The sequence below is a fragment of the Macrobrachium rosenbergii genome, chromosome 6, assembly GCF_040412425.1.
Source record: "Macrobrachium rosenbergii isolate ZJJX-2024 chromosome 6, ASM4041242v1, whole genome shotgun sequence".
NCBI lineage: Eukaryota > Metazoa > Arthropoda > Malacostraca > Decapoda > Palaemonidae > Macrobrachium > Macrobrachium rosenbergii.
In genome coordinates, this window is record NC_089746.1 from 57,573,980 (window position 1) to 57,599,011 (window position 25,032).

At 36.6% G+C, this 25,032-nt stretch overlaps 1 protein-coding gene across 1 annotated transcript in view; it reads left to right on the forward strand.

Annotated features, from left to right (window-relative positions):
- Positions 1-3,807: 3,807 nt before the first annotated feature.
- The window catches only part of LOC136839616 (uncharacterized), a 49,751-nt gene continuing 28,526 nt past the window's right edge, over positions 3,808-25,032 (forward strand). The window contains exon 1 of the mRNA XM_067105900.1: positions 3,808-4,241. Coding sequence (XP_066962001.1) covers positions 3,891-4,241 — 351 coding nt within the window. The 5' untranslated portion in view covers positions 3,808-3,890. The remainder of the gene's footprint in view (positions 4,242-25,032) is intronic.

Consider the following 25,032-nt stretch of genomic DNA (forward strand, 5'->3'; position numbering starts at 1 on the left):
TCTCGAGTAACGGAGCTGAACTCGCTGGCTTGAGAGAAGAAAAAGTAATTTCTCAAGACTTAACAGTTTCAGTTTCGAGTATGTTCCCCTTCCAATCCGACGCAAAACAGATGAATCTTCTCACGTTTCTGTCTTCCATTATTTCTCCGTTTTTCCCCCTTGTCCTTCATTCCTTTTCTTAAATTCTTTTTTCTTTCCTTTGGCTCTAAAAGGATAACGGTACGCTCGTGCACCATTAAAAAAAATATATATGTTTTATTTTCATTGCACGGTGTTGCGACTGAAACTGGAGTTTATAAACTGAGATAAGTGTGTTGCTCTTGAAGAATGTAAAAATCATTTTACCGGTCCAAATAAGACTGTATATATATATATATATATATATATATATATATATATATATATATATATATATATATATATATATATATATATATATATATATATATATATATATATATATATATATATATATATATATATATATATATATATATATATATAGACAGAGAGAGAGAGAGAGAGAGATTTAAGAGAAATGAGAGAGATCAAGCCAGAGAAGAGCAGAAAAGGGAAAGAGAAAGAGAAGATTTAATCTAGAAATGGTTTCAAGCCAGTGAGGGCATAAAAGGGAAAGGAAAAGTGAAAATTCGGGCTCAAGAGAACAAAGTTTTCAATTTGATTTTTTTCCACATCATTACCCTAACTCAAGTAACATTCCAAAAATTTAATTCCCATACTCTCTCAAAAATATAAAGAAAAATGACATTGCGAATTGAAATACAAAGCCAATGCCTTTGACGGCCTTATTACCGACAAGGAATCTTCAGCCCGAGGTTGCAGGACGTGGAATCGTGCCTTGAGGATTAGGCCAAGTAAACTGGCTCGTAACTGAAAATGCTGAAAAAGATTCCATAATGTTTCCCTTTCACAGACTCCAAATGTCTTCCCTCTCTTTCCGTTACTTCTCAGGGCCTTTGATTCCCGATGTCCTCCACTCAATCTCTGTGATTTGACCCCATTATGCCCTCTTACCTGTCTTCCTCTCTCACCTTTTGTCCTTTTCTTCACCGCCTACCCCACTCGTCCTTCTCTCTCTCTCTCTCTCTCTCTCTCTCTCTCTCTCTCTCTCTCTCTCTCTCTCTCTCTCTCTCTCTCTCTCTCTTGGCAGACACAGTCCTGAAGCCTGAAGAGAGGTCATGTTATCAGGAAGCTCTGATGGATACAAGGGATTGGAAACTTAACTGTGACTTTCAGATTTCCACTGTGATATTTCGTGATGTCCTGTGCGACATAAAAAAAAAAAAATTACAATCAAGCGTTTGTGAAAGTGTATAATCCGATTATTTTCCTACACAGACTAGAATATATAAAACACTGAAATTTGCATATCACAACGTCAACTCCCAAAGAATTTCTGTTATTAAATTAATTTACATAAGAACCGTATATAAACACGTAGACGCCCAGAAAATTAAGATCACAGAGTAGCCGTTTTGCGCGATACTTATTTGGATGAGATCAGATTCCCTAAGTTTATTGTAATGATGGATGACAAAGCAGTTTAATATTGACTTCGCAAACAGGATCCAAAAGTTCGCTGCGGAACAGTTACTTTCAGCGTGAAGTCAGAGTCCTTCTCCATCAGGAAATATGACAAAATAGCCTTTGTCGGCAAGGATTGAAGAAAAAACTTACTTTTTCTGCAGTAAGTAAGAGAGAATCGCCGTTATCGGCAAGAAGTGAAAGTTAATGCCTTTGTCAAGAAGGAATTTGAGAGCAAGAATCGTTCACGGACAGAAGGGGCTCGCCGAGAAGTGCAAGAAAGTGATATTTCTCAGTGCGAACTATAAAAAAAAATGGCCTTTGTCAGCTAAAGGAGAAATATTCCCTGCCAGCTAAAGTCAGAGTGGAAAAGATTTATTAGATTACCATCATGAATCACGAGAAAAATCACCTTTGTCATCAAGAAATAAGAACGAAATAAGAAAAAGCTACTTTCTTGAAAAATTTCGAGAAAAATAGCTTTTACCAGCGAGAAAAGAATAGTTTTGAAAGCAGTTACCCGCCTCTGACAGACTTCTCTCTCATAGGATTTGCACAACCGGGTTACTATTAAGTAAGAGGTCTCTCTACAAGACACGCCCCCAAAACCATTCGATGGCGTGGGACTGACTCCGACTTCTTACCTCGTTTTTCCAATGGGTGTTAGACTAAGAGTCCAAGAGCTCTGACAATTGATGAGCCACGTGACGACTTTTACAGTGCAAATTAAAGTAGCAAAACAATTAAGGTTGGGGAATTACACCTTGAATAATGAGAGATAAGATGGAAGAGAGTTGAAAGAGATGACGCAAGTTGACCTTTAACTGTTATGATATTATTATTATTATTATTATTATTATTATTATTATTATTATTATTATTATTTGTTGTTGTTGTTGTTGTTCAGGAGATGAACCCTATTCATATGGAACAAGCCCACAGGGGCCACTGACTTGAAATTCAGGCTTCCGAAGAATATGGTGTTCATTTGAAAGCAGTAACAGAAGGTAACAGGAAATACAGAAAGAAAGAAAGAAAGAACTAACAGAAGGCAATGGGAAATACAGACAGAAGAAATCACTGATTAAAAATAAAAATTAAATTAACAAATCAATAAATAAACAGAAAAAAAATTAAATAAGTTATTATTTGGAAAGCAATTCAGCTGGGATAATCATACCTCAAATAATGAGAGAAAAGATGTATAAGTTCTGAAACTCTAAACAGCAAGCCCAGATGAGAGCCTAAACACAGAAAGGTAAAAATGAAGAGTCTCAATAAGTGTAAAATAATGTAGAGAGAATTAAAATAAGAAGGAAATCATACAATTGGAAAGCAAGAGAAGTAAACGAAAATAAAGAACTGAAATTAGAAGAGAAACGGGATGAGTTTTATTCTCTTTAGAAGAGATATAAAGCAATACTGGGATAAATACCTCTTTAGCCTGACAAAGCCTGGTGAAAGTTAATTTTATTTTGTATTTATGAAATATATAAAGTTGGTTATATCTTAGAACGAAAGTACGTAAACGTGCAGTGATAAAAGAATGTATGTTTTTCATTACTTATCAAATCTCCACCTCAAGCATCAATAAAGATCTTCAAATGGTTTCATTATCTCGAAGTGACAGTAATTACGCACATAATTTACTCGCTAATATTTTTCTTGTCATATTCCTTATTGATAAGGAAAAGTGATCCATTCGATATCTATTCCTTTTTTATTTTTGGTTCTTTTGAATTGCAAAGGGAGATAAGAACCATTCAGAAATCAAAAATATATAAAGGGAAGAACTATTATTCTTTTTCTTGGCCTATGAGACTTTCACATTTTCACAATTTTTATTTGTTGGTGTTTTATAATATTGTCATCTTGTCTTCCTTATGACGGAACTTTATGACATTCTTTATTGTTCCCTTGTCTTTTTATTGCTCTCTTGCAGTTCCAGTACCGTCTTCATTTGACATCTATAAATCTGAAGGTATTTGAAACTCGTGGGATTCCTTCCGCGAACTGAATGACCATTTCCTCTCATTTCAATTCCTGTAACTCTTGAACTTGGACGCCGACCACCTTGGACCTCGTGCCCTTTAGCTCCCGTCAACTGCACCAAGAAAGGACCTGAACAGCTTTTACAATGAGCCACCTCGATTGGCCTAACACCGCCTCCCTTCCCTTCCCTTCTCGTGCCCCTAGCCAACAACACCTGCCCGCCACTAGGTACCCGCAACACCCAGCCTCCTTCGCTAAACATGGCAAGCAGTGGCTCGGGTCACCGTTGTTGAAAGTCTGGGCGCAGAGCTGTGCAGAGCAGAGAGCCAGCCAGCCAGCCAGTGGCTGTCGAGATGTGCTCGAAAGGGGACCCTGTATCCCAGCTCTTGGCGAGCTTCGAAAAGCGTGGGATTAATCCGGCGCTGCTCGCTAAGCTCCCAGCCTATCAACAGATCGTCCAAAAACGAGCGACCCTGTTGCAGCAGAGGGAGTTTGTGAAACTGGTGAGGAGCAAGGATGCTGACAGTGATGAAATAGAAGTGTTAGATAAGGGATTTGTGAGTTCGCGTTGCGTCCTGTACTGTTTAATCACTGGGGTCGTGGCCGTGATTTTGGGTTTCATACTTCAGTACGAATTGCACACACAGCATGGATTTACGAGAGTGTGGCTGCGCTGGGAGAACATCGATCTGCATGTCGAGCAAGTGAGTGGGATTTTGTCACTTTTAAAAATAGAATTAGAACTGTAGGTGTGAATCAAGTATTTAGTAACCTTCGCGCGTTTCCTGTCCTTTTTGTCGCTGTTGTTGATTGTGTCCCTCGAACTGTTTTTGATTTTGCTTAGAACGTTTTGTTTATTTACTGATTGTCACATGCATGCTGTATATTATAAAACTTTCTAATACCTTATCGCCAGCAAGCTTAGCTGCTTATCACTTGAACTATGAGAATGCAAAGACAGCCCTCTGGAATATGATTATTTTCTGCCTTTTTCTGTCTGTCTGTCTGTCTGTCTGTCTGTCTGTCCCTTTCTGTCTCCACATTTCCTATGAAATATTCATGTCATCCCCTGCGTCATAACTTGCTTACTTTCGCTATAGACACCCTATTGATAACGCATCCTGAAGCAACTTCAGTTCATTCTCTAACTGGGAAGAGACTTTAATAACATTAGAATGACGCTAAAATAACGATATTAATGCCGGCAGTCTCTGCTGTTTAAATTAAAAAGAGGGGGGAACCAGCCTGCCTCCTAAAAGATAGAAGGTTATAAGGCAGGAGAAACGAGAGCAGGGAGAGAATTCCAGAGCTTGAAAACTGAGTAAAAACGAGTCACTGAACCCTACAGTTCAACAGAGTATTAAAAAATTACTCTACGTCCCCGTAGTAACAGTGATACGCACTTTCCCTGACAGGCAACAAACAGCAATCAGGCTTCTGGAAGTGGACGGCATGTCTGTCATTCTTGTCTATGTCTAAGATCAACTTTCAGTCCCATCCAAACCCCTTTCACAAAGCAAAGCAAATTCGCTGTGTTATGTGCTCGCTCTCGCGCGCCGCTCATTCCAGTATTACGTGTTAACACACACACACACACACACACACATATATATATATATATATATATATATATATATATATATATATATATATATATATATATATATATATATACATATATATGTATATGTATTTGTATGTATGTATGTATATATATATATATATAAATATATATATATATATATATATATATGTGTGTGTGTGTGTATATATATATATACATATATATATACACTGCATATATATATACACACGTGCGAGTGTGTTTTTGTTTGAGTTTTCGTGCATGTTCACCTAAGTGTCTGTGAGTGTACATTAACCCCTATGTGTGTACGCATAAACACAGTGTACCATAACTTGCCTAAAACAAAACGAATCAGTACCATTATAAGTTAATAGATTTGCATCACCTTTGCTGATTTCAATCTTAAATTCTCTTAGATATGAAAACAGCGTAGTCTTGTATCACTCAGAAATTAACGCAGAAGGCGTATTTAATCTTCAAGGAAGTGTTATGAATGTTGATTCTTGCTAGCCTAACAATAAATGAAGTAATATTACTTTAATTAGAGAGAATTACTCAGGTAAAGAAGCCTCCGAATGACAGGTGGCAGGTAAGACTATAGTTTTCTAACATTTACTAACTGCTAATTGTTTATGTAAGTAACTGGTTGTTGGTTTGTTAGAATTTGATCGTTATTTCATCTGCTTTTATACGATTCTTTCATTCTGTTTTTATCCTTCTACGCATTGGCACTTTTCTGTAGTAATTTCCTGAACAAATTGATGGTACTTTTTGGCTTATATGAATTTAAAGACATTTTAAACATCGAAAACAACGATTATTATATTAGTAATAAAATAATAATTGTTCTTAGTTTTGTAAAGCTCTTACAAACAGACCTATGTTTCTCCATAATTATCAGTGTCATTCTGTAGCTCGAAGAATTTGTTTTTATGGGACTGTGCGTCGTAGAATGTCCTTGGGACTTTGGTGCTCCCCCTTAATAGAGGTCCTCAGGTGTATCTATAATGAAGGATGCCAGTTTGATGCTGCCTTCGCCTCGATGTGTTTGTTTGCGCCGCATGAAATGCTCTATTTATTATTCAGTCCCCCGGTGCTCTTTTTTATCTAGGATGAATCCTAAGTCATAAAATTTCATCATCATGTTGTCGTTGTTGTTGATTTCTTCCTCGTGAGTTGACTCGTATTAGTAACGAAGATGTTTATTTACGTTTCGTCTTCGAGTGGTGGGGCTGCCTTGATGTAGTTCTTCCTCGTTACTGAAAGCTATAGTACCACTTTTTCATGCACGTCACAGCGAATACTCATTTTGCATTGCATAATGCCTTGTAGATGTGAGTAAATGTTTGTGTATACGTGGACAATTATCATGCACCGCACTATAACGCAGGAAGCAATTAAATATACAAACGCTCATAAGGAAAATAATTCTTTTACGGATCAAGATAGATCTCAAATTTCATCATCTAGATCCATCTCATCGATCCCTCTCAAAATCCATCTGCATCCGGATCCATCTAAAAATCTATTTGAATTCAGATCCAACTCAAAACCTATCCAGATGTAGATCCATCTCAAAATTCATCTGCATCCGGATACATCTCAAACCCCACCACATCTGGATGCATCTTAAAACCTTTCCGCATCCGGATCCATCTCAAAATCTATCAACATACAGATCCATCTCAAAATCACTCTGCACAGGATACATCAAAAATTCTGTCCACATCTGGATACATCTAAAAACCTTTCTGCACCCGGATCCATCTCGAATGCTATCTGCATCTAGGCCCATCTCAAAATTTAATCAAATCCTTTTGGGCCATATCCAACCATTCAACAAAATTTCACTGAAATCCATAACCGGTTATAATATAATGCTGACGAACAAATAAACAAACAGACAGAAACTGGTGAGTCCATATAAACACAAGCCAACCTTGTCGACAAAGGCAATTATTTACATCAGTGACCACTCTCGGAATAAGACTTCCTTTCGGGATGTTATGGTAACTTCTTTGATTATGCAACAGCTGCTGAGGTTGTTATGGAATGAAATACTTGTGACTGCAAGACCTTGATCCGAAAGCTATAACCACTGTCTGGAAACAGTGTTCCACAGATTGGAAGCGAAATTTGTTATTGCAAAATCTTGTCTAGAATCTGTGACCATTCTGATAACAGTGCTGTTCAGACTGGGAGGGAAATTTGCTATTGTAAAATCTTGTCAAGAATAGCCATTGCCTGAAAATAGTACTGTGCAGACCGGGAGAGAAATTTACGACTACAAAATCTTGTCAAGAATCTGTAACCATTCTGATAACAGTATTGTTCAGACTAGGAGAGAAATTTACGACTGCAAAATCTTGTCTAGAATCCATAGCATTGCCTGAAAATAGTACTGTACAGACCGCTATCGAAATTTGCTATTGCAAAATCTTGTCTAGAATCCATAGTCTAAGACTAGGAACGAAATTCACCCTTGCAAGATCTTCTTCTGAAGTGAACTCCATAACCATTGTTTGAAACAGCACTCCTCAGTCTGGGAGCGTAAATCACCACTACAAGATCTTGTTCTGAAATTCAACGCCATTGTCTGATAACAGGGCTTCTCCTCAGAAGGGAGCAGATCAGAAGAAAACTGCATGATTGTTATCTGACGACGCGCGATGTTTGGCTCTCATAACGATATCGAGAGAGAGAGACCCTTGCGAAATTCACGGCCCTTGCATGAAACAGTACTCTGTGGTGTGTTCGCAACACTCTTGCTGACTTTCATCTACTTGAGACTGGTCCTGCATTCCGATTTCAAGTGGCATTTGCTCAGTAATGTGTTTACTGTCCCTTCGGTGTTTTTAAAAGTTCGGACGTAATTAAAATTTGTGAAGGCTTGATGTAGTTTTTTTTAAGGGGGTAACCATATAAGTTATTCCGTTCATGTTTTTTCGTAGGAAAGGAGAGAGAGAGAGAGAGGGGCGTTAGAACAAGTTCTGCACTAGAAGATGAAAAAGAGGGAGAGAGGGAGGGAGAGACAGAGAGACAGACAGACAGACAGACAGACAGAGGAGGATACAACTCTAATCCACAAACTGGAAGGAAAGAGAGAGAAGAAGGGAAGCTACAGTCAGTTCCAAAGCAAAGTTAGGGCTTAAAAGTGAACAGGTCACAGACATTAAAACAAAAAGTGGGACAAGAGTTCCTCTGTTCAGAAATATAAGACAATGATAGGTGACCAGCATAATAAATGGGGAAGGAGTGGACTGACCGGTGTTTTTAAATGCATCAGATGCATTATCTCTGACGGTTATCAGGAATCTCTTGGCCTTAACTATCTTCTTGGTAAAAGGAGAATCTTCTTTTTGTTTTTTTATTAATTTGTTAGTCCTATGACTGCTAAAGGTGGCTGTCCATCCTGTGCTGAAGAACGAAAAGATTTTAAGGCCAATTGATTGCCTTTTGCGTATGGAATAGCTAAAGACATTAGTTCGTGATGTGCTTGAGAATCAAAAACTATTACGACAATTAAGACAACTCGTTTGAGAATCAAATCTTTCTCTCTTTTGTTCCAGCTTGTTGCATCGTTTTCCTTCTCTAAGTCAAAAATTGACTTAGAGAAAGAAAAGGATACATCAGGCTGGAACAAAAGAAAGTAAAAATATTATTCTCAAAGGAGTTGTTTTTGGTTGTCTTAATCGTTTTTGATTTTCAAGCATATCACGAGCAAATGCCTTTCAGCTAATCAATACGTAAAAAGGCAATCAGTGAGCTATAAAATCTCTAAATTTGTTTAATGACTTACTTTGCCGCGGGTTTTCATCAAATGCAAGTACTGTAGCCTCAGTGACCCAAAATGATCAATTTTAACACTGAATTGCAAGAAGGAATTCGACGCTTTCAGAGCCATATTTTGTAAGCAGCGGATATCCGCTGCCGATATTTACATTTGCGGTCCACGAGAATTGGCGCTATAATGATAACTGATTTTTCACCTTCCGTGTGTCCGCTTTGTAGTTTTCTGTAAAGAAAACTATTGTGCCGGCTTTGTCTGTCCGTCCGCACTTTATTCTGTCCACACTTTTTTCTGTCCGCACTTTTTCTGTCCGTCCTCAAATCTTAAAAACTACTGAGGCTAGAGGGCTGCAAATTGGTATGTTGATCATCCACCCTCCAGTCATCAAACATACCAAACTGCAGCCCTCTAGCCTCAGTAGTTTTTATTTTATTTAAGGTTAAATTTAGCCATAATCGTGCGTCTGGCAACGATATACGACAGGCCACCACCGGCCCGTTGTTAAAGTTTCATGGGTCGTGGCTCATACAGCATTATACAGAGACCACGGAAAGATAGGTCTGTTTTCGGTGGCCTTGATTATACGCTGTACAGAAAACTCGATTGCATCGAAGAAACTTCGGCGCATTTTTTACTTGTTATATTTTTGCAACTCATTCCGGTTGGCTTTTTTTTTTAGCGTCGTGAGTTGGTAAATTGGCTTTAATGTTAAAAGACAAAATGGACTCATTGAGATCTAACAGGAGACCTCCAAAAATGAGCCAGAGTGATGATGATGATGATGATGACAGTGTGGTAATAAAGGATCCATTTCTCAACCGTCAAAAATGTGAATGTAGATTGATTTGTGATCATTCAGTTATAACTCGGACGGAACAAACCTAAAAAGCCTGTTACTCTTTTTAAGTAAAAGAGAAAACGGGGATAAGAAAGTAACAAACAAATAAAGATAATTCAGCATACCAATATGATTATTAATGTCAGGGAAGTAAAAGACTAAATTGAGTAAGATATGGAATTATCTTTACATTCGTGTGTCTCGTTAAACAGGGAAGTTTACCACTCGCTGAGAAAAGTCGGCGAAATTCGAATTTTTTTTTTTTTTTGTCGTAATCTGAAGGATAACTTGGAATAGAGACTGTTTTCTTTAATTTTTTGAAGCAAAGTAAACTTGATTCTTTCTTTAGTGGCAAAAGACTAATTGAAGTATTATACCTAAATGTGTGTATGGCATATATGTGTATTTATAAATTATATATGTATAAATATATGTGTATATATATATATACTTTATCACTTACACAATTGTTCTGTGCATTAGTAGAATTACCGAAAGGACCTCATTCAAACTGGATGGTATCTAATGGAGTATTTATTCAGAAAAAGTTACAAGCTTTCTTGGACAAACAGTCCACATTATCAAGTATCCGTATTGCACGGATGCTTGATAATGTGGACTGTTTGTCCAAGAAAGCTTTTAATAAAAACTCCTTTAGATACCATCCAGTTTGAATGAGGTCCATGAGTTATATATATATAAATAATATATATATATATATATATATATATATATATATATATATATATATATAGATAAATTCATATTATATGTATATTTATTTATAAATATATATATATATATATATATATATATATATATATATATATATATATATATATATATATATATATATATATATATATATATATATATATATATATATATTGAATAGATGTGTCTACGTGATTTTCCACATGGAGTCATGTCGTACACTGAGGAAAAAAATAAAAATTGCAAAGGTTACATGATTCTGTAAATGGATGCATGAACGCGACCTGACCAGAGCGTAGTGATAGATACTTCCCTTCTCTCTCTCTCTCTCTCTCTCTCTCTCTCTCTCTCTCTCTCTCTCTCTCTCTCTCTCTCTCTCTCTCTCCGATGGGACAGGCAATCGAATGTTTTAGTTTAGCATAGAATCGAAAGGAAGGGAAAGGATTTTAAGACTGGAGAGAGAGAGAGAGAGAGAGAGAGAGAGAGAGAGAGAGAGAGAGAGAGAGAATCAAGATGGACTTTTCCTGGTCCTCTGAAGGCATAGCAAGGGCTATGGGAACACAGAGTAATGATGAGAGCTTCATGTTTTTCTCCAGCATCTATTGTGTTGAAGTGAATCGTACTATATGCTAAAGAGGTTGCTTCACTCTATCAATATTGCTCAACGTAAAAAAAAATAAAAAAATAGAGATATGCGGGAAAGTGAACATTTTAAATGTAGAAATATGTATTAGGATTATTTTAGTACGTGAAGAAAAAATATCCCACCGTACGTGACATATCACTATGCATAATTCAATATAAATAAGTTCTAAGGGGAGAGATGTTTAACATATTTTTTTAACGATTTCAGTTTAATGAAAATGTTGCAGATCATCAACTCAATATATTTGCCATGTTTATAAATAAGGTGGAAATATCAGTAATAGGGCCAGTTTCGGGAATACAGAGAAGCCGTATGAAGCAAAGAGAGAGAGAGAGAGCGTCAATAACCCAGATGTTGTGACGCCAGTTTTAGTATCCATTAAATCAATCGATCAATAATATATTAGGTGGTTTCCACCTCTGTTCGAATAGTTCACTTACGAAGAGCGTGTATAAGATTATTTGACGTTATATGTTTACTAGGCTAGAACAGGTCTTATGCCATACCAGAGCCTCTCTCTCTCTCTCTCTCTCTCTCTCTCTCTCTCTCTCTCTCTCTCTCTCTCTCTCTCTCTCTCCTCTCAGCTTTTATGTTGTCTTTTACGTACGAAGAACCTGTATCAGAATATTTGATGTTGTCTTTAGTAGACTATATAAGATTTTATAAATTCTATAACCTCTCTCTCTCTCTCTCTCTCTCTCTCTCTCTCTCTCTCTCTCTCTCTCTCTCTCTCTCTCCCAGCTTTTATGTATAAGAGCATTTGATGTTGTATTTAGTAGACTATATCAGATCTTATAAAATATAACTTCTCTCTCTCTCTCTCTCTCTCTCTCTCTCTCTCTCTCTCTCTCTCTCTCTCTCTCTCTCTCTCCCCAGCTTTTATGTACAAGAGCATCTGATGTTGTATTTAGTAGACTATATCAGATCTTATAACTCTCTCTCTCTCTCTCTCTCTCTCTCTCTCTCTCTCTCTCTCTCTCTCTCTCTCTCTCTCTCTCTAGCTTTTATGTACAAGAGCATTTGATGTTGTATTTAGTAGACTATATCAGATCTTATAAATTTTAACCTCTCTCTCTCTCTCTCTCTCTCTCTCTCTCTCTCTCTCTCTCTCTCTCTCTCTCTCTCTCTCTCTCTCTCTCTCTCTCTCTCTCAGGTGGGTGACCCGGACTATTCTTTCCTAATAAAGATAATCCATTCAGAAGATACGATCCATTATATACTCATACCGCGATTCTAAACGACTCGTCAATGGCTGTCTTTTAATTTTATTCTTTTATTTTAGATATGGGCCAGCTGACGACATAGGAATTCCATTTACATAAAATGATAAGGATTCACTTATATTTTTTCCCGAGTCAATTTAAAATCCTACATAACTTGATTACAACTTAAATAATTACCATTTTCATCTCCATTCCTTCGTTTGACTTCGATTCAAGAGCGATTTCAGCGATAGAGAGATGAGGGTTCCTGCTAATCCGCGGGGACTTACCGGCGCCGGTCCCAGTGACATTATGGCTTAACTTTTGCCCTATAAATATTGTTGAATCAGATTCACTTTCTTTGTCTGCGAACGGATAATGTCTTTAATATTGTCCTATTGCCTTGCCTTCTTGCACCTGTATAATCATACGAACGTACATGGCCACGAGCACACACCTCACACACACACACACACACACACACACACACACACACACACACATATATATATATATATATATATATATATATATATATATATATATATATATATATATATATATATATATATATATATATGTATATATATATATATGTATATAGTTACATATATTTATATATATATATAAACATACACACACTCACACACACATACACATATATATAAATACATACACTCATGAGCCGTTCCCCCAAATATGGGTGGCTCAAGGGTAATAAAAGTCAGCAATACCTGACACATTCATCACTCAACTGTTGAATCACGCGTGAACCCTTCGTGCGCAGAGAGCTCTCTGCCGTTTCACATAATTCCACAGGAGTCTCATTTGCAGTTCGTCGTTTCTCTACACTTACACTGCGCCACTTACTTCTGTACCACAAGCAGTTTTGCAATCTGTTCTATGAGCAAGGGTCTGTGTTGGCATAAGGCCAGCTTAATACGGAAAGCATTCACTTTCGTAGTTTGTATATGACTGTTTTTAGATACCCAAGGTTATGTTCACATATATGGAGAAAGACAGACTATGGCATGTTTTTGCAATGTTAATGATTATGTCAGTCAGTCGATCTATATGAGAGAGAGAGAGAGAGAGAGAGAGAGAGAGAGAGAGAGAGAGAGAGAGAGAGAGAGATAATGTGGTATGATGTAACCTCAACACATCATGAAATATTCAAAAGCGAAATCTCCTTGAATAAAAAAAACCTTCTCCCTAGAGACAAAACAGTCGCGTTTATAAACATATGTTAAAGGTAAGGATCTTTCTCTAAAACTAAAAAGACAAGTTTAAATGCAGGTAGTAAACGTTAATAACGAACTATGATAACATACCATTTAGTTGCCCAAAGTAAAGTTTGTTGAAGAAAAACAGACAAATGTTTTTTTTTTTTTTTATTTACAGAGATGGGTTTAGCCTCACCATTTAGAGAGAAGTTCATCGACATCTTGCTTCTTCTTCTTCTTCTTCTTCTTCTTCTTCTTCTTCTTCTTCTTCTTCTTCTTCTACTTTTGCCTTTCCTTTATCTTCTTCGTTTGCTTATTCTTCTTCCTCTTCTTCTTCTTCTTCTGAAAGCAGCCAAGCTAGTCTGAGACTGTCTTTAGGCTAACTTGCCAGTCCATCTTTCCATGACACAAAATATCTATCCTTCTTATAACTGAAAGCTTTAATTTCTTAGCCTGGACACCCCATCTAGATTTATTACCATGTGGAGACTCGACGCCCACGTCTATTTGCTGGGAGTCACGTACCCTGAGCATATCCAGCCAAACAACAACTAACTCTTAGGCCCGGCAGACTCTCCGTACCCGCATACCCTCCTCGCACACCTTCGCCGCCCCCTGCCCTCTTTATCGGCAGATGAAGAAAACTGGATTGCAACTCCCCTTTGCAACTCCTCTAACGTGGGATTACCGAAAGCAGCTGAAATCGGGTTACACCACCCGGGTCACTCGCAGAGTTCGGCCTGACCTCTCATGACGGCGAAAAATACTAGAGCGTGTTCGCCACTTTCGCTTTCGTCGGGTGATCTGCAGGAGGAGAAGGAGAGTATTGCGATCGATGGCGCGCGTTCACGCGGGCGGGAAGTTTTCCATGGTTTGCATTCACGTTCATGCGAAGCGATCGCCATTAAGGAAGAGGAAGGAAAAGTGATCCTTCTCTTCGAGGAAGGAAGATGGGAGAGGATCAGAGAAGGGTATCCGGTCAGAAATTGCCATAGTCTGCCCGTCTATCTTTCTCCATATAAAGACCTAAACATAAGCATTGGTAGGTAAACATAAATAGTCATATACAAACATTGAAAGTGTATGTTTTTTGTATTAAGCTGGCCCTATGCCAGCACAGGCTCTTGCTCATAGAACAGACTGCAAAACTGCTTGTGATACAGAGGTAAGTGGCGCAGTGTAAGTGTAGTGGAACGACGAACGGCAAATGAGACTCCTGTGGAATTATGTGAAATAACAGAGAGACGTCTCAAAGATTCCATTATTAAGACAGGTCATGTATACATATACCGTTTAGAATTAAGAAAATGAGATAACAGATTAGTAAAGCGGGAGATAATTCAGAAATTTTGGCAGAAGGAAAGGGAAGACCATAAAATGGCTCGCCAAATGGAGTGGAAGAGGGACTAGACCTCTAGAGGTGAGTGGCGCAGTATGTATAGCAAGTGGTCGACTAGCGCCGCGAAGCCTGCCATGTCAGTATAAGACTAGGCTGATAATGTAGAATTTTCCCACCAGGTAACTTATTCCCCGTGCTTGCATACATACATAGATACATACACACAGATACATATACATATATATATATATATATATATATATATATATATATATATATATATATATATATATATATATATATATATATATATATATATATATATATATATATATATATATATATATATATATATATATATATATATATATATACGTAAAGGCACTCCATTCCATCTGCCCACCCATCTAAAGGTGGTTCTGAGAACCGGTCTTCATGCGAGCCCAAGACGTGGGTTGAGAATGATTTCATCATTTGCTCGTTTCTGCAACTACGTGGCTGTTTGGACAGTTTGAGAGAGAGAGAGAGAGAGAGAGAGAGAGAGAGAGAGAGAGAGAGAGAGAGAGAGAGAGAGAGACGCCTTGTTAAAAGTGACACATGAGAAAAAGATGGGCGGGTGTTGGAAGTAAAATGCAAAGCCCAGTAACATAGGATCACATGATCAAACCTTCATTGTTGGATCTAGCTAACAGAAGAGAGAGAGAGAGAGAGAGAGAGAGAGAGAGAGAGAGAGAGAGAGAGAGAAGGAGGAGGGAGAGGGAGAGAGAGAGAGAGATAGATGGGCGGGTGCTGGAAGTAAGAATTGTAAAGCCCAGTAACGTAAAACCAGATGATCAAATCCTAGCTGTTCGTGCTAGCTAACAGAGAGAGAGAGAGAGAGAGAGAGAGAGAGAGAGAGAGATGGGCGGGCGTTAGAAGTAAGAATTGTAAAGCCCAGCGACGTAGAACCAGATGATCAAATCCTAGCTGTTTGTGCTAGCTAACAGAGAGAGAGAGAGAGAGAGAGAGAGAGCTTAAGGTCAGCCCGTGCAGGGTGCACCGAGTGGGACAATACCCGAACGAGGCGAAAGGTCACTTTGACCATGGAATATCTTGCTTACCTGAAAGTCACCTTCGGGAGATGTAACCCGCTGCGTCCGTCCGTCCCAGAGGCATCGAAATGCACCAAGAAAACAATAGTCTGATAAGCATTTACGACACTGCTTAAACCTAAGGAGTATCGCTCCTTCTTGTTAGCTGTCAATGTTTACATACACTGGCGAAGATAAAAACCCCTGCTTCTCGAGAATTTCGATTCAGGCACGCTGAGGATTGCTAAACAATTGCAAAAGTTGAGTAAAAGTAAGTCGATTAGTGACAGCGTTGCAAAAACGAAGCTTTTGTTTCTTACTGACGATTATCTTCGTTTACGTCAACAGTGTCATTAAAAAAAACTTGACTTGCAAATGTTTCAACTTAAGAGACAGTGACAGTTATTCAGATTTGGCAAAGATGGACAAGAACTCATTTTTTTTTCACAGCTGTTTAACATAAGAGACAGGAATTTATTGAGGGCGGGCAAGGATGTGAGGAGTGCCGAATTTTTCAAAACTTTTAACTCCGGAAATGAAGGAATTTTTGCTTAAAAATTAGCAAATTATACACAAAAGTACATCCTTGTAGGAGTAACGAATTTTTCAAAACTTTTAACTCCGGAAATAAAGGAATTTTTGCTTAACAATTAACAAATTACACACAAAAGTACATCCTTGTAAAAGTTAAAAAAATGCTTTTCCCAATTCCAAAGAACCGGTAAAACCTTTATACAGTTGTTTATGTCGAGACCCACAGATATTGATCAGAAGTGAACCGTGCACCAACCGACACATTCTTGGACGCACAGACTCATGCAACCTCTACGGCTGGTCGCCCAAATATGGCGGCAAAGTGCATAGGGCGTTGCACATGTTACCGAAAGTAGTCTGCTTTGCACAAACAAGGCGTATTCAGTCCCGACCACCCTCTGCTATGGACACGTTTTTGCCGAAAAGCGTATAACTGTTCGAAGAGCCGCGGCAAAAAACGGGGAACCGTGTTCACACGGCGATTGCATTGGTAACAGTCGTTGCATCTCTGGCTGTCCGCCTGTCTGTCTGTCTGTCTGTCTCTCTGTGCTGCTGGGATAGACCAGTCGTTATCAGCCGTGTTTATCTGTATTTTTTTAACATCCCTTTTCCTCTTACCAAGTGGAGTGCTCCGATTCTCTCTCTCTCTCTCTCTCTCTCTCTCTCTCTCTCTCTCTCTATCTATATATATATATATATATATATATATATATATATATATATATATATATATATATATATTTGTGTGTGTGTATATGTGTGTGTATATTTTTATATGTATCCCTTCATATATACAGACGTACACACACATATGTATACATATATAAAAAAAAATATATATATATGTGTGTGTATATATATATATAAATACATATATACAGTATCTACATGTATATAAATTAAAACTCACTCTTTCTGTCTCTCTCTCTCTCTCTCTCTCTCTCTTTCTCTCTCCATCCCGGTTTCACTTTCTATTTTCGTAGACCGTTAGCGCCGTGTAGATCAAGGTCTCCCTCGTGCCTCGTTAACTCTTTCTTTTATTTTCTTTTTCTTTCCTCCTTTTTTTCTCTTTTTTTGCATCTCGTCAACCTTGAAGACCGGAAAGGTGGTCATTTTCTCCCCGATGGATTCGACACGTCATAACGGGAGATGCGTTTTTGGCGGAGATTATCTTTTACCTTAGCGATTTTCGCCAAAATTATGTACCTTATAATTATCAATTATTGTCGCATAGAGATCGCATTATCATTAGTGCCTGTCTTTAGAATAATTCTTTCACTGCAATCGTTTAAAATTGTCTTTTATTATCAATTATCGTTCAAAAATGGTTTCCTTTATCGTTAAAAAATTACTTTTTTTATATTGTTTTTATCGTTAAAAAATTACTTTTTTATTGTTGTTATTAATTATCGTTGCAGAGAGGTCGCATTTTCATTAAAATTGTCCTTTCTCAGCAATTATCGTGAAAAGATCATTTTAATTATTTTCCCTGTATCGTTGAAAAAAAAATTACTGTTTTATTGTGTACCTATCGTAAAATATGACTTTATTATATGCAATGATGATCGTAACTGTATATTTCCTCTATCATTTATCATGGAAGAAATTACTTATTTCATCTTCTAATTATTGCCGTTAAAATAAATTCCTTTACTTATCAATTAATTTACGTAATGACGAAAAAATTACGTGCAGCGACGCTTAAAAAAAAAACTCTTTTTCCTAATAGTATCATAATTAGCTGCTTTTTCAACATCGCTATTTCTTAAAGAAGTTTCATTTGTAAAAATTATGAAAAATATGATACGATTTAGCAGCCTTAATAATTTAATTTGTTAAATGATTATTGAGTTGAAGTATTTCATGTTCTTACTAACTGACTAATTTCCGCAAGTGGCTTTTACTTTCAATTTTTATTCTTTTTACATTAATCATTTATTTTCATGATTTCCAAATTTTTATATTCTCTTTTGAATTTTTATTGATCTAATTGCAATAAGCCACTTTTCCTCAGTGCTTGGCTTTGACACAAGTTCAGAAAATTGCTTGCAAAAGACTGTGACCTAGAAATGTTCGATTTTTAGGAATTTGTCTTTTTAATAAATTTAATATTCCATGCATGACCAACAACAACGGCTTGAATGTATCTATTTTTATTTTCTGTGGTCCTATGCAAAATTCATACTCTCACCCTCTCACACACACGTATGTATATATATATATATATATATATATATATATATATATATATATATATATATATATATATATATATGTGTAGAGAGAGAGAGAGAGAGAGAGAGAGAGAGAGATGGAATGTAAAGTGTATATATATTTCATCAACTCATCATTTTATTCAAGCAGGCACGAGTCATAAAATTCTGACAGTTTTTATACGCTTTCCATAACGACCTCCTCACGCCATTGCAAATCTGCCCTTAGTTAAATTCGCTAAAAAAAAATACTGATGTTATTGCTGGACTGAAATAACATTGGGTTAACAAATAGATCATGGGGTTTATTTGTACAATGAAGTATTTCTTCGTATGTTGAAATAGTGTAAAGGAAGTTAGCTATGTGAGATTTGCATATATATATATATATATATATATATATATATATATATATATATATATATATATATATATATGTGTGTGTGTGTGTATAACTGAATCACGAAAATATGGAACGTGATGAATATATAAATAAAGACAAAATCCACTTGAAAGAAATGGAAACACTGGAGTGCTGCGAGGCCTTTCGACACTAGTCCTTTACTTAGCAGACTCTGCTATTTAAAGGACTAGTATCGAAAGGCCTCTGCAGCACTCCAGTGTTTCCGTTTCCTTCGTGGATTTTATATTTATTTATATTATATATATATATATATATATATATATATATATATATATATATATATATATATATATATATATGATTTTTCATTTAGAAAACAAACAAGAATCAAAAGTTAAGTGCCAAAGAGTTGTTGTTTTGGTTATTTGTTGTCTTAGCAGCTGTTTGTTGTTATTAGATTAAACTGGCCTTATGCCAACACGGGCAGTTCCTCGTAAATGCCAGTGTCTGGATGCCGTGACTACATATAAAGAAGTAACCAATGATGGTTGGGTAAAATGTTCATATTTTCTTCTCTCATCTTTCAGTTGGCTGAAGTGAGTCATTTTTAGAGCTAGTGTGAAATAAAACGTTTTAGAATAATAGCTTTTTATGTACGAACAACTGCATTAAATCCTTTTTTTCCTTAATAACACGAATATGGCTTTCAAAGAAACGCCATTTCAAATGGAGGACGCCATGAACCCTTGAAATGTTTTATGATAGATCATTTCTTCTGTCCACCAAATTTTCAATTCAACTCTGCATTGGATCTGTCTAGCAACTTTCAGAAGTCAAAATCATCGCAGACTGACCTCGAAAAGTAGTGAAGAAATCGATAACCACTTACCTTTTAATTCTAAAGTATACATTTTTTCTCAACTTCCTCGTCAAATTTACAGCTAATAACTGACCTCCGAATCGTTTAGCAGCATTACAGCATTTAATTCGTTATACTTTGAAAGGAAATTATTATTATTATCATTAATATTCATTAGATGAAACCTATTTATATGGAACAAGTCCGCAGGGACCACTGACTTGAAATTCAAGCTTCCAGAGAATATGGTGTTCATTAAGAAGAAGTAAGAAAGAGTAAAGTGAAATACATAAAGAAGAAATCCCACTTATTAAAAAAGAAAAATCATTTAATAAATAGATGAAAATGTATTAAAACCCAAGAAGAATAGTATTAGGGTAGTAGTGCATTGCATTTTCCCTTGAACTTCTGAAGTTCCAATAGCACAACATCCTCTGGGAGGCTGTTCCACAGTCCAGTGGTGTGAGGTATAAAAAGGACCTCTAGAACTGAGAAGTTGGACAGAGAGGCACATTTACTGCATAGTGGAAACGAGGAAGGAAAATCATTAACCTTTATTTTTACGCTGAGTTATTGACTTTCTCCCTAAAATCTACAGGTACCAACTCGGCTTTGGAACCGTTATCACCCATCAAACTGTATTATTCATCGTAGACAGCATTGAAAAGAATTGAAAGTAAACCATAGGCCTTTATTTTCTGTTTGGATATTTTTTTGAACTCGATCAAACTTTACGACAGTCAGTCTCCCAGCAACTACGAAAACTCGGCAGCGCGTTGCAGACTGCCAGAGAAAACGGTGACTAGGCAATCATAACCTTGGCCTTGGGTGATCGTCGTAGACGGCAAATCTCAAACCGGTTGCTACAGAGAAATGAAAACCTTCGTAATTGCGGCTCTCGTCTCATGATGAAAGGCAGGTCATTAGGCAAAGCTTTTCTAGACCTTGAGTTGAATTTATTTTCATCTTCCCGGCTTCTGACTCGAAATAATTGTTCCTTTTCTTTCAACGAGGTCGTCAGTTTGAGACTAGGAAGTTTACTTTCTATAGTATAGTGTTTTCCCTATGATGAAATAGCTTAAAGAAATTTTGGTCTCCTCTTCACTTGAGTTTTAATTCGAAACTTTTAGTTTTCTGTAAAAGAGAACTATTGAGATAGTTATTTATCTGTCCGTCCGCACTTTTTCTGTCCACCCTCAGATCTTAAAAACTGCTGAGGCTAGAGTGCTGCAAATTGGTATGTTGATCATCTACCCTCCAGTCATCAAACATACCAAATTGCAGCCTTCTAGCCTCAGTAGTTTTATTTTATTTAAGGTTAAAGTTAGTCATGACCGTGTGGCTGGCACCGCCGGGTCGTGGCTGAAATTTTCATGTGCCGCGGCTGACAGTTTTATGGGGCGTAGCTGAGAGTGTCATACAGCATTATACGCTGTACAGAAAACTCGATTGTGCCGAAGAAAAACTTCAGCGTAGTTTTTTTTTTTTTTTTTTTTTTACTTTTAGCCCGAATGTTTAATATAACTGTCATATTCAAGATGTTGAACAGGGATCTACCGAGTTTATTTTACTTACTTCGCCTTCATTAAAAACCGTGAATTTTATTTGAAGACGACAGACAAAAAATAAGCGTCTGATATTTAATGCCTAAAAACTTTGCCATCTCCGCCCTATAAAGATCCGAAGCTCTTGGGTATCGTAAAGGGGAAGACTCCAGGAACCAAAATAAAAAAAAGTCTGAGCATTTAGAAAACCATATAAAGAATCCTGAATACAACTTTCAAAAACAGACTTGGTAGCACATTAATAAAAAAATTATTGGGTGCCGTATTGCACCAAAACATTCCTTGTTTGATTCAATCCCGTTAATTAAAAAATAAAACAAGTAAAAAATGAGCCGAAGTTTCTTCGGCGCAATCGAGTTTTCTGTACAGCCGCTACAGCGTATAATCAAGGCCACCGAAAATAGATCTACCTTTCGGTGTGTCAGTATAATGCTGTATAAGCCGCGTCCCATGAAACTTTAACCACTGCCCGGTGGTGGCCTGTCCTATATCGTTGCCAGAAGCACGATTATGGCTAACTTTAACCATCGTATGGAAAAGAATTTAACTTAAGTTTTCTGAAAAAATCACACCTGCATATGTACTCAGTTCAGCGCCTGAGGTCAGTAAACAGCGGACAAAATGTCTAACCACGTAAAATTAAATGTTATTTGTTTTGGGGGGGGAGGTGAGATAAAAAAATATATTGCTTTACTCAAGAACATTTTAAATACGTGCAACACAGGCATGACAAAGTCTGCTTGCTAGAGAACAAAACAAAATGCATTAACCGTGAAGTTGGCATCTCAGGCCAGACTATATTTAAGTCCGCCTGATTTAGAGGAATGACGCCCCGGCAGACCTTTGCTATCCTGTCATCGGAGATCTGCAGATAAATTAAGAAAATATATATATATATTTTTTCAATTTTGATTACAAAAAAATATATATAATATATATATATATATATATATATATATATATATATATATATATATATATATATATATGTATACATACACATATATATAATTGTATGTATGTATGTATGTATACATATACATATATATATATATATATATATATATATATATATATATATATATATATATATGCAGGGGTCGATATTTCTGACAGGTTTCCTCCACCTGGCTCGGTCAAACACACCGTCCTCTGACAAGTGTTTGTTTCTCAAATCTTCTTTAACAGCATCCATCCACCTTCGCTTTGGTCTTCCTCTCTCTCTCTCTCTCTCTCTCTCTCTCTCTCTCTCTCTCTCTCTCTCTCTCTCTCTCTCTCCCCACCAGGCACCTCCATCTGCATCACTCTCCTCCCTACACACGCCTCATTCTTTCTCCTCACATGACGTTCTTTGATAGTCTCGCAACTTTAGTAGCTCCTCTTATTCTTTCATTCTTGATCCTGTCCATTTTGGTCACTCCAGTCCTCCATCTGAGCATTTTCATCGCTACCGCGTCCAGCTTCTTCTCTTGTGCTCTTTTTACCAGCCATGTTTCAGTTCCATATATCAAAGCTATATACTTCTGTCTTATACGCTATTCCTTTAGTCTTTATATGGTTCTTTATATATATATATATATATATATATATATATATATATATATATATATATATATATATATATATATATATGTACTTAAAATCGATATCAATATTACCTGTGTGACATCTGATTGGTTTGTTTGTATCATATATATATATTATATATATTTATCATATACATATATACATTTTTTTGTATTCGCAAATGGTATGTCGTTCATAATATAATTCACTTAAATCGAATAACTTAAACTCCAAGGGGAATTATAATTGATTTGTTTGTATCACATCGGTAATTATAGCTTTTGTCACATACACTGTGACATTTTTGTATTCAAATATATATATCAATTCATATATATAGGAATCACTTTCATATATATATTATAATGATAAGTATTTTATTACCAGTGGATATATATATATACCTATTTATATATATGTGTGTGTGTGTGCATGTGTGTACAAACATTTATACATAAATTAGTTTATTTACTGCCTGTTTTTAGATGTTCATGTAACTGATTTTCACAGCTGAGGAATTTCTATATGAATGACTTTATTGAGGGCCAGTTTCCATTATCGTAGGTATTGTCTTTCTATGTTTAAAAATATGAAGGAAGAACGGTTATTAGTTTCTAATACCTTTGTTAACAGACGAATAAAACCATTATTGGCTCAAAAAAAAAAGGGGGTGGCGAGTGAAATTTGCAGCTAAACAAAAAGTTCTTTAAAAAAAGTAAACGCAAATACAATTGACTTTTGTTCGTAAGATATTTCTTGCGTGAAATAATTAGAACATATTAACCGAAAAATGTATTAGTTCGCAACTTTTCTTGGTTTAATCTTCACTCTTGCAACTGATTCTGGGAATTAAGCTTTCGACAATTTTTAAATGGAGTTATTTACATTACTATAAATATAGTTTTTAACATATTCATAACATAGTGATATTTAGTAATACTAATGATAGTCGGCAGTGTCAGTTAACAAACGGACTCCAACTATACCCTGTACGTTTTAGTCTTCGGTTGAAACCTATGTAATTATGAATGTGCCATAATTAAGATTCCATGCCGCCTAAACAAGTAACCCTAAAAATCGTTTCCTTTAAAAAGTAATCCTGAAAAGCAAAATAACGGACCCAAGGTGACTTGACGGTTGATATCTCGAGAGAAAGACGATCAGATCACGAACCAGTGAACTTTAATCTCTGCCCAGCCTGTACCAGACTGGCACATTCCCCGATATCTTTTGTCATTCTGCCCTCGGCGAGGATAAAGGCGCCTAGGCACATGAATGAACAGTATGTTGAGCTCCAAGATACCAGAGAACCCAGGAAAAAATGCAGGAAAGAGCAGTGATCCACTTACTTGTCACCTCAAGCAACAAGCACCTTTCAACTTCTCGATTTCCTCACTTCGTTTGGATACGTTTGCTTCTGCAAGCACCGAATCCGAACAGGATTATGAGGAAACTCTTGCCTCAACAAGTGAGATTCAGACCAGCTAATGGTAGGTGATTATTCGGCGGCCACAGAGGTATTTGTGGCCTGATATTAAAAGTATATGCATCACCGAATAACTGGATTCTATAACCCATTTATTCTAGCTCTGATAACCATGCAATATAACTAAGTATAGCGAAAGTCTAACTCGTCAAGGTTTGAAACCTGATCCTTGAGGGACGTTCATAAAATTCCTTGATTTTGTTGGCAAACTATTGATAATCGAAGATGGCAAAAAAATATATTGCATCTAATATAACGTCTTTCCTATCACTCCTTAGGTCTACATATTTAATGGATGTTATTTTAAAAATGAGATCAATTGAGTTAACGAAGCATACTATCTGTCCAAAGGCCCAAGAGTTCATGCAGACACACGGCCAGTTTAATGTAACAGCCAGCAATGGTTAAAGTAATAAAGATAATTGCATGCCAGGTATGATTAAGGGCACTACAGTGGCATTCCATTAAGAGTATGAAAGCATTCCTGTATTTTGAAACAAG